The sequence below is a fragment of the Pollicipes pollicipes genome, unplaced genomic scaffold (assembly GCF_011947565.3).
Source record: "Pollicipes pollicipes isolate AB1234 unplaced genomic scaffold, Ppol_2.1 Scaffold_5724;HRSCAF=6776_pilon_pilon_pilon, whole genome shotgun sequence".
Taxonomy (NCBI): domain Eukaryota; kingdom Metazoa; phylum Arthropoda; class Thecostraca; order Pollicipedomorpha; family Pollicipedidae; genus Pollicipes; species Pollicipes pollicipes.
In genome coordinates, this window is record NW_023596746.1 from 15,500,940 (window position 1) to 15,512,037 (window position 11,098).

The 11,098-nt window shown below is 52.0% G+C and overlaps 1 protein-coding gene across 1 annotated transcript; it reads left to right on the plus strand.

Annotated features, from left to right (window-relative positions):
* The first annotated feature begins 3,805 nt into the window (after window positions 1–3,805).
* LOC119102710 (zinc finger protein 133) lies at window positions 3,806–9,098 on the plus strand. Its single transcript, XM_037226168.1, has 8 exons — window positions 3,806–3,852; window positions 5,683–6,185; window positions 6,244–6,250; window positions 6,526–6,655; window positions 6,892–6,944; window positions 7,512–7,581; window positions 7,830–7,885; window positions 8,228–9,098. The coding sequence occupies exons 1-8, from the start codon at window positions 3,838–3,840 to the stop codon at window positions 8,762–8,764; spliced, it is 1,371 nt and encodes a 456-aa protein (XP_037082063.1). The 5' UTR covers window positions 3,806–3,837; the 3' UTR covers window positions 8,765–9,098.
* The last annotated feature ends 2,000 nt before the right edge of the window (window positions 9,099–11,098 follow it).

Here is an 11,098-nt window from a genome sequence, read left to right on the forward strand (position 1 = left end):
AACGGATTTGGCGTGCGTATTTCTGTTCTCCAGGAAGGTAGATGGTACTTTCACGGCAGACATATACGATTTTTAGATCCAAATAGATAGGGCACTGGGAGCCAGAAAGGCGCCAATGGAAGGTTAGGTGCAAGACGTACACCTGGAATGTCAGGAGCTCGTCGCGCCTGTTTCACAGCGTCGAGCAGGAAATACGACCTTCGCTGTATTTGTGCGTGCGGTCTATTTGTTTCAAGAGCAGCGCATACCGCGTGGTTTAGCAGGCTTTGAGAATTGTAATAGTACCGCACGGGTCTGCCAGCGCTGGCAGGTTGCCATCAGCACGGATGACGAGAGTTGGGGTCGTGAGGAAGACCGCTGTGATCAGGCGCTGGCACGTTGATTGAATGGCTTCCAAGCGTTTGCAAAGGTTGACTGAGATGGTGCTAGATATGAAGCAGTTATACTTGAGCGTTGATCGGATGTGTAACGCTTCGGGTTACGGGCTACAGATGAAACCTATATAAAGCGTAGTAAACGTCGTTTGGTCTGCACCCCAGGTACGACCAGAAAGGCAGGTGAGGACGTTAAGTCGTTTTAAGCAACGATTCCCTACATCCTCTGTGTGAGCTTGGAACGTTAGACGCGAGTCCAGTGTTATTTCCAGAGATTTGTGCAACTTGTAGGATGGCATAGGAATACTAGAAATTTGTCGAGAGTGGGCAGGGGATGCTTCGGGACCTCGTTTGAAAATAGCCATTAAGTGTTTGGAACAGAGAGAAAGGAGCTCCATTCCGAGCACCAATTCACACAAAGATAAATTGTTTTTTGGAAAGCTGAGAAAGACTCTTGGCAGCCTTAGTGTGAGCTCCATAAAGCAAGATCGTCAGCAAACAGCGAGTACTGGATGCATTCTGTGGTGTTGGGGATTGCATGAAAAACATAATTGATGGCGATAATAAATAGCGTTGGACAAAGTACGTTGCCTTGAGAAACAACATAATCCATCTGGTATAAGTCAGATGCTATGGACTGACAGCGTACATTGAAGGAACGGGTCTGTAAGGAAATGCAAAGAAAAAAGGCTAAGCGGCCCGTAAGGCCAAGAACATACAACTTGCAGATTACGGTGTCGCAGTAGACTTTGTTAAATGCTGACGTAAGGCCCATAAACACAGCGACAGCTGAATGCTGTCGATCCGAGTTGGACTGTATATCTGTAGTAAGACTGAGAATGTTTTCTGCTGTACCATGGTTAACTCGGAATCTAATCAATCAATCAATTTGAAAGACGTCCAGCAGCTGGTTAGTTTGAGGAACCATCACAGACGTGTCCCGACCATTCGTTCCACGATCTTACATGTACAATTTGTGAGTGATATTGGACGATATAAGTTAGCGGACAGCCTATCTTTGCCAGGATTCAGGAATGGAATAACCGTGCCTTGGAGCCATGCGTCTGGAAAAGTATGACTGGCCCAGAAATTGTTGATTGCGGTTAGAAGCGTTGACAAGTTTAAAGTAGGTAAATTGACAAAATACAAGTAAGGTAGCCCATCCGGGCCAACCGAGATTTTGTCGCCGCATTTGGCCAGGGACAGTCCGAGTTCTCGCATAATAAAAGGAGCATTACAGGCTTCATTGTAATCAGAAGCAAACTCGACGGCGGAAGTTCTGTCAGCTAGACATCGGTTAACGCTGGGGGAGTAGATGTTTGTGGAGGACGCCGAGGCTAGTTGTTGCGCAGATATTTTAGCGATCTCATGTGCATCGGTTACAGCGTCGTTTCCTCTCGCAAGCTGTGGGAAAGCACACGTAGTTTTGGCGAACGACAAACAAGCGGACAGTTCCCAAATTTTGCTTACTGGCGTAAAGCGGTTACACGTTTAATTAAAATTCCGCCACATCGGTTGCTTTTCGCGGCGCAACATGTCAGAACACGCTTTACGCGCTGTTGTGCTTAGTTTTGCCTGTCGGTCGCAAATGCACTTTTGGAAATTTCCGAGCGCTTTGTGTCGGAGTGCCTTTGCCTGTTGACAGCGTCAGCTTCACCATGAAACATTTTCAGACCGACCAGGTCTGGATCGCTCCTGAAATGTTTCGGCTGCGGCTGAGTGGGCGGCATTGAGGAAATCCGGTATGGCTGCCCTTTAATCATATGCAGCATGCCGAGTGACGCGGTTATTAAAGGCTACCCAATCACCATCATTTGTATGACATTTTTTTGTAGAAGGCAGAGACAGGAGTGGAGCCGCACACGTAAGAATGAGATGGGGAGGAAAGTGGTCAGAATATAAGAGATCAGCCGTCACAGTCCACTGGAATAAGGGAGCGAGACGGGGCGACGCAGCGGACAGGTCTATTGCTGAGGTGGTGTGGTAACTCGAACTCGAAAACGTGTGTGTGCCATCGTTAAGGTGTACCAGAGAATGCTTGTTTACAACGATTTCCACCTGGGATCCCCGCGAAGACAAAAATCGGCTTTCCGAGGGCGGGTGACATTAAACTCGCCAAGTATGAGGCAATTAACATAACAGGCAAATAATTGTAAGCAAATCGTCAGGCGTGGATTGTGTAACGAGTCGAGAGTTGGGAGGCAAGTAAACGGATAATATCAGCACATCGTGTTTAAAGCTTCACGGTAACCGCTACAACGTTTAGCTGGGTTTCAGGAAGGGCCTGTCGCTGGGAAACTGGGTTATATACGTCAAACGCTGCACCACCCTATCAGGCGTCAGAATGTATGTTGTTCTGATGGAGAGTGTAGCCGGGAACATTAAAGTTGTACGGGTCCGAGTCACGAAACAAAGGTTTTTCACAGTGCAGCGGCCAGGGGTGAGCGTTTCTTCAAATGGTGGTTTAACTTCAACGCGTTGTGACAAAAGACTTTCGGCATTTCATAGAACTAAGAACGCTATTTTTGTTTTGTTTTATGATATTACAACAAACCGTGGGTCTGGCTAGGCAGGGAAGGGGGACCCTGGAACAGGCGCACGCATCAGTGTTGGCTGTGTGCGACATCCCCGGCTCGTGTCTTCGTGGAGTGATGCCTTACGCAAGCGGAAGCTTCGTCGCTGTGTGGGAGGCGTGTGAAGTGTGTCGAGGTCCGTTTCGGGGGATGGAGTCCGTGAAGACCTGAGGGCCCAGGAAAAAGGAGGAGACTCGACATTGACGTGGGAACACACTGGGATGGAGTCATCCGAGCCAACCTCAGACGACAACTGGTTGCGGCGGTCCCTGCCAGGGGTGTCACGTCATTGGGGCCTTACGACGCTCTCAGCTGCTGAGACTATATGTCGTCGCCTGCCTCTCACCCAGGCAGGAAGGGCGGGCGCCGCGGGGAATCGAACCCCTTACCTCTGGTTTCCTGCCGGGGGTGGCTGCTGGCGGTTTGTACGTGGGAATGAATGGGTTCCTGGTGGGTTATACGCGGCTCGCATCGCTGGGAGTGCCGGCCAGTCTTCGAGCCCAAACCTAGGGGGTTCACTCGGGGCGCTGCGGCTGGCAATGCCCCAAGCTTGCCATTACAGACCGGACACGCAGGATCGGCCACCGGATGTGGGCCCTGGCAAGCCGCCCAGCGCTTGACAGCGCTTGTCCTTGACATGCTGTCAGGGTTCGATTACTACAGAAGCTTATCCCTGGCCCAGTCAAAGTTCGGAGGGACATCACTCTCTCTCCCCTGTCCGAAAGTTGAATGGCAAGTGTCCCTCCTGCCCCCCTTCCCCTTGTTCCCGCGCGTGTGGTACGATTTCATTGCATAGGACCTCCAGGCAGTCAGGTCAGATGTTCGTAACATTCGTATTGCCCACCTGGGTCGGTTTGTCCGTAACCGCCGCCAAAAACGTGACCTCGGTCATGCCCGTGGATAAGGTCCTCTGGCCCATCACGCAAGTTCTGAGTGCTTATCTGCCGTCTTGCTCTTTTTTTTGTGTGTGTGTGGTGTCTGTTATATCTTTTTGTGCCAAGAGAGAGAGAGAGAGAGAGAGAGAGAGAGAGAGAGAGAGAGAGAGAGAGAGAGAGAGAGAGAGATATTATATATATATATATATATATATATATATCAACCTAGTGGTGTGAAATGAGCCATTGATATTATCATTATTTCGAATAATCCAGCATTTTACTTAACAAAAAACCTGCGCCACAACGGTCTTCATGCTTCGGAACCGACGAGTCAAGGCTATCTCGACGAGTTAACAAATATATGACGCGCGTAGATGTTGCGACGGGTATGGAGGGTCCTGAAAGCTTTTAAGTTCTCGGCAAACTGTCAGGGTAATGAACCACCATCTTATGAACGATTCAATATCTTTTTATCGTATATTCTCATTGTTACCGTTGATTGGTACCTGTTTCCCTTAAGATTTATTTTCAGGAGATATTTTTCGGCTAGGATTTTACTGAAAGAACCGAGAGAATTTTAGGCTGTTCAAGGAATCAGAAATATTTATTGTACCCTTATTATTGCAGTGGCCTGCACTTAGTTTGTAAATTAATGTATCTTATCTGCATGTTTCTCATTGTTTTTCCGGCGAGTGCCTGGTTAATGCTCACAAGTTGTGATTTCTAAAAAAGCTTTTGAAGGGTCATGTTAATTGCATCTGAATGTCTGTAACATTTCTGCTTCTTATCAGCATTCTGCACTTGTTTTAACCTAAAGCTCAACCAAAGTCAGTCATCAGTCCATCATCTCTGGAAATAACCATTGTCATCAAAAATTCTCCACTTGGGCTTGTTGCCACAGGAGCCATTGGTGTAGGGTGCCAGATTGCAAAAGATATACTCACACACATGCACACACATGCACACAAATATTTGTATGTACATTATATATGTATATAAATATTAATATATATATGCATTGTATATTCATGAATATCTGTATACACAATATATATTGCTTGTCAAATATCCAGTAAGAGGGCAACTGGGAAATTTCAGCTCACATGCACTGTAAGTGCATTGTGAATGCGAATGTTTGTGAAATTGCGATTGTGTGAAAATGCATTGTGAAATGAATATTTGTGTGAATGCCCAGAGTTAAGTACATAATTGTCACTGATTTCAGCATATTGAGGGACAATGTTCCAAATTATATTGCAATAGTAACTCCAGGCACAAGTCATCTAGTTTTTTAACAAAAATCCTTTTAAAATCAAGCTTAATTCTCTGTGGACAACTCCTGCATGCATGCACCTGGCGCACCAGGTTTGGTACTTTGATGTTGCCTTGGCATCTGGTGCAGTATAAGTCTGTTTTGCAGACTGGTTGCCTTGTAAGCATTTTTCAGGTCAGATCTGTCCTCCCTCTGCTCCTAAATGATTTTCTTACCCCTGCCTTGCCCCATCACTGATGTGAGGTCTAAACCACTGAAAACTTCCTAAAAACAAATAAGGAAATAGTTTGAGATCTGGTATTGGGAAATTTTAGCAGCTATAAGTCAAAGTAATTCACAGAAGTAGTTAATATTACTTGGTATTATAATGTAAGTAAAGTTTGTGAAGTCTTGGATATCTGCTTGCTGCTTCCCAATTAATTTAAGCTACGTCAGACTTTGGGCATCTTTCCCATAGATGTTTTCTCTTGCCATTTCCAGGGCCACATTCTTCCTCTGTTGTTTATGTATGCTGCTACTGCTGTATCTGCATATCATCATATCAGTTTGCTCATTAATTTACCTGCTCTGCTCATCATTTGCAGGTACACACAATGGCTGATGCTGAGCCAGGAAAGCCAGACTTCCTGCAGTGTTGTCTAGTGTGCAACACCGAGGTGAAGCAACTCGACAGGCCCCAGCGCCGCCTGGATGGCATTGAGTGCCGTGAGTTCCTCGCCAGCCTTATCTGCCCGGCGGCGCGCGACGAACTGGCCACGATCGACCTCATCTGTGACAAGTGTCTGGCCATTGTTGAGCAGTGGAACTCGGCGCGGCACACGCTGAAGAAGCTGCAGAGCACCATCACGACTAAGTACAGGGCGTCTCGGCAGCGGCGTAACGTCTCAGTGCTGAGCCTCCACATGGACAGGATGGTGGTGCAGATGCCATATACTGTGTTCCTGATGAACGCCAAGGGCTTCAGCAGCGCCTGGCCGGAGCTGGTGCAGCAGGTGGCGGCTGCCGTACTGGAAAGCGCCGGCATCGCCCCACGACCGCGTTCCGGCGTGGCGCCGTCGCCGCCGCCGCCTCCGCCGCTTCCACCGCCGCCGCCGCTGCTGCCACCGCCGCCGCCGATGGCCGAGACCAAGACGGTAGCGTGCCAGACGGCGGGTGAGGTGCGGCCGGTGCCGACGCGGCGACCGCGTGGTCGGCCGGCGCGCTGGTCGGCGCCCAGCTCGGCTGGCTCGGTCGGCAGCCGGGCGGGCTCACTAGCCGGCCGCACCGGCCCGCCGCTGCCCGATGGCGAGCGCGCGCCGCCTCCGGCGCTCGGGTGCCTGCGCGGCTGGGAGGGCATCACCAACGTGCAGCCGTCGGCGCCGACGCGGCCCGCGGCTGCTACCGCCGCTGCCGCCGCCGTCGCCGGTGCCGGCGCCGCCACGCACAAGCGCGTTGGCTTCGAGGGTCTGAAGGAGCAGGCGGCTCGCGCCCGCGACCTGGAGGAGACGCTGTCGATCCTGTCCGTGGCGGACACGGCCAGCCTGCTGGACCGCACCGAGACGCTCTCTGTGTTCTCCGGTGAGGCCTGGTCCTGCGGCGCCCAGCATCAGCCTCCTACTCTCATTCATCTGCCGGCTCGTAAACGCCTGTTCACCGCTCATTGTTACCTTGCCTTATCACACGCTGCTTTGTGGATGTGTCAATATGTTGTCGGGCCGATGGTTGGTCTGAGGGGGTGCCATCTTAAAAATACCTGCCATCACTGTCTGGCATTGCTGCCGACCCCACTGACGGATGGTGTGCGGTGTCGACAGACACGGCTGACCTCAGTACGCTGGCCGACGACAACTGGACGTCGCTGGAGCTGGCGGGCGGCGGCGAGCCCGAGACACCGGCGCGGGCCGGCAGGGACCGGCCGCACGAGGTCACTAGCGACTGCACTACCGGGGCCAGCTTGTCGTGTTTGCGTTCTCGGTTGTGGTGGCGTTGAATTGGCGTGTGACGGCTGTGCGCATGAAAGTTAAGAGCGATCAACGTCCGCAACTCAACGTCCGATTTGGAACTCCCTTTGTGATGCTATCTACTCACGACGCCGGGGGGTAGACGCCATGTGGCTTCTTAAAAGAAGCGTGGTGCTCATCGGCTTGGCAACATCTTCAGGGAGGTGTTTTTGGAGGTGTGGGCAAACGCTCATGAAAGGCACACAATCCCGCCACTGAAAGGGCTCAATATGTATTCATCGTCGTTGTAGTTATGGTATGACTTTGTCCCAGTTCGTGGCTGGTTTCTGAGACTGGGTGATCACTGCGTTTGTCACGTGTGGTGTGCTGCAGAGCTGTGTACCGGCCACCATTCGGTCCGCGTCGGTGGCACTGACCTGTGGGCGTTAGCCACCCCTGGTCCGGACTGATTGCTGTGTCCGGACCTGTTGCAGGCGCCGTCTGTGTCGTTCGCCGAGCCGTCGGCTGGGGACAGGATGCCCGGCCGGAAGACCGCCGACAAAGGTGAGGACAACTGGCCGTTTGACGACCGACCGCGCTGTAGGCTGTAGACTTACAGACCGACCGTGGTCGCCCGTCCTGCCACGAAACGGTTGTGTTGTGTTGATCGCCCGTATTTGCGTTGTTTGACAGTGGTCACTCGCTCCTGTGGTGAGTCTATTCGATTTCGAAGTGAGTTTGACACGCGAATGGTGGTGGCGTGCCGACCGTTTTTTCCCCGCCGCTCGGGACTGACGCACCGGTCTCGCCAGGCGAGGATCTCCTGCGCGAGTTCGCCGAGACCATGTCCAACATCTCGGAGGGCGTGGTCCTGGAGGACCTGGAAGGCTACTTCGAGGAGCTCGACCGGCCTTGCCACGGCGGCGGCAAGCTGACCGCGGCGGCGGCAGGTCGCACTGCGCCGCCGCCAGCCGCCGAGCGGCCAGCCACGCCGCCGGGCGGCGCCCAGTGCCCCGTCTGCCTGAAGGTGTTCCGCCACCGACGCTACCTGCGGCCGCACCGGCGCCTCCACGACGGCACGTTGTTCCGCTGCGAGCTGTGCGCCTCCCCGTTCCTGCACTACTACAAGCTGCAGCTGCACCTGCGGCGGCGGCACGGCGTGCAGCTGCGGCCGGGGCGCGCCGCCGCGCCACCGCCGCGGCCGCGGGAGCCCCGCGACGCCGCCGGCAAGCTGCGCTGCGCCGAATGCGGCCGCCCGTTCTCGCGGCGGAGCACGCTGCGGGAGCACGAGCGGCTGCACCGAGGCGGCGGGCACCCGTGCACCGTCTGCGGGAAGGCGTTTCCGTCGAAGAGCGACCTGGCGCGGCACGCTGACAGCCACCGCAGCGAGAAGCTCTATAAGTGCGCCGACTGCGGCAAGGCGTTCCAGGTGTCGTCGTCGCTGGCGCGGCACCGCACGCTGCACACGGACCGCGCTGCCACGTGCGAGCTGTGCGGCAAGCTCTTCGATCGCAAGGACACCATGCTCAAACACCGCGAGACGCACAAGACTAACAACGAGCACGGGTGCGCGCTTTGTGGCAAGATGTACAAGCAGCGCCGCATCCTGGCGAAGCATATGCGGCTGATCCACGGTGGGCCAGGGGCGCACGTCTGTGAAGTGTGTCAGAAGCAGTTCAAAACCAACTACGACATGCTGGGGCACGTCCGACGCATGCACGCTAAAGCGGAGTCCAACGCCGACTGAGGCGGCAGCGACGGCCGTGCCCTGCGGCTGCCGCGATGTATCAGACCGTGGCCGAGAATTGTGTGGGATGCCATCGGACGTTCAACTGTGGACAGCTATTGGCTCCTGTCGCCGGGACGTGATGTGCAAGACATTGCTACTCCCTCCCAAGCGATGGAACTTTGTATCTTTTTTTTGGGGGGGGCATGCCTCTCAATGTTGGTGCGAGCCCTGCAAAGTTGGACTGGGCCATGCAATGGCAGATTGGGCTCCCGCAATATGGGGCATGGGCTCTACAAGGGAAGACCCAGCCACAGTGGTCGTTCTTTGAAATAAAGGTGAAATAAATAAAGGCATGAACGATCTTATTACCGAACTACTTGGCTCAGAATGTTCTTGTGCTATGTTAGCACCGCGCTGCAGACAACTAACTCAATGTGAAATTCAAACGCTCTTTGCAGTCGGTCTCGTGCTACGCAATTCACCGATCGAATTTTGATACCTCACAGTCACTGCAAGCGACAGAAAATAATAGTTGTATGCGTACGTCTGAGGGTGGATCCAGAATTTCGTTTTTAATGTCGGCAAACTTACTTCACTCACGCTAAGGCCCTGCCACCAGCGTTTGCACTTCTTCGATTGTGAATGTATTCAACCGCTTGTTAGTGTTGTTGCCGTACACATATTGTCTCGTGGTGATGAAAGTTGCTATAGGTTTCGTCCCATGCAAAGAGTATATTGGGTTTTAGCAATGACCTGTGATAAGGAAAAATATGCGTGCAGAGGAGTACCGCATGCCTTCCAATTGGCTGTGTTGGCCTAGGCTGTGACTAGGGGCGCTAGGGCGAAGCGGTTGAAGGGAGTGTTCCACATTTGCAAATGGTTAAGCACACATCAGATATAATGAAATAAGCTCACTTGAATTATTGATACACTGATAAGTGGAAGACGGTCCCAGACAGCAAAATTTCTCTAGTTAATACGCTCATCTACTTACGATTGTTTTATTGCGTCACCGCACGTTTGTATGATGAAGGACGACCGAACAAGCCGCGCGAAATTGCCACTTCTGCACTCACGTGTCGCGCTTTAACATCTCGAGAGGTGATTGTGACGATGCTGAGCCAAGTATTGTTTTGCGCTCATGTTTTAGTTCTTTCTTGTGTTGTTTTTGCATATTTATCCGTGAGTTGAACGTGGTAAGTTGTGCTCACCAACTCAGCTATGACGTTATGCAGGTACCAGTTATTTGATTGCAAGTCTTACTTCTGTTATAACTAGCGCCCATTTTCAACTTCTTGTGTAGCACAAAGCTTAATTCGTGATTGAAACTTGCGCAGCCCGCTCAACGTCGATTGAGAGCCAATTTACATCCATTACGTCTGGAAGTCGTTCTACAAACGCCAAATGTGAACGTATCTTTGTCTTGGCCTTGAACGCCACGTGGCCAATGGGATGGGAGAAGTTAAAGGGAGTGTTTGGCGTTTATGCGAGGTTTTGAACAAGAATAGCTATCTTGAAGACCTTTCGGTGCTGTTCACAATCCTCCCCTTCTCAAGACCTAAGCCCCCCTAGTTGTTTAGCAACACGCCCGCGAAAATGGGGAAAGGTATGTCGGGGAGAGTATTTCAAAGTCACCTCGGCATTCATGACGTAATAATGACGTCACTCAAATTCTGCCAATTCACAAGCCTGGCGGTGATCAAGGCCAAAAAATACAGTTGTCGAGGCCAGAATCGCACGCTTGAAAGCTCCACGGGGGTTGAAAGTTTGACTACGTGCAATTCGCTCACCTCGCCCGGTATCGTTGCCTTAAGTCCTTTAGCTGGTTTCAAGATGTATTACGACTGCGCTGTGACCGCTCGCACCCGCAGCGACGCATGTTGTATACGTCTGACATTTCGCGGACCCGGCAGCCTATCGAGAAAACTCATCGCACTTGGTAGCCATGCAACAGATTCACGAGTGGCGTTTTCGCCGGGTCAGCCTTAGCATGTCCAGTTTGCCTGCGAGTCTACGCCATTTTACAGCTGATACCTCTTTTTCGATTGCACACGTCTGCTAGTGATTTAGCATGGATGTTGCGGATTTTATAGTATTCGATATACATGGTGACGACAGTCACAACAGCTGCAGTCACCCCGAACAACGGCAACATTGAGGCAACAAAAAAAGTAAGAGCGTAGTGCTGGGATAAAACTTTGGTACCGTGATTCGGACTCGAAAAGAGCGTAGTGCTGGGATAAGACTTTGGTACCGTGATTCGGACTCGAAAAGAGCGTAGTGCTGGGATAAAACTTTGGTACCGTGATTTGGACTCGAAACTGATTAAATTAATCTCGCTGCGTCTTAACG

What these genes read in the sequence shown, in the direction of transcription:
- LOC119102710 (XM_037226168.1), top strand. An exon ending in GACGCTCTCTGTGTTCTCCG is followed by an intron (nt 6,656 to 6,891) that starts GTGAGGCCTGGT and finishes CGGTGTCGACAG; the next exon opens with ACACGGCTGACCTCAGTACG. An exon ending in ACTGGACGTCGCTGGAGCTG is followed by an intron (nt 6,945 to 7,511) that starts GCGGGCGGCGGC and finishes GACCTGTTGCAG; the next exon opens with GCGCCGTCTGTGTCGTTCGC.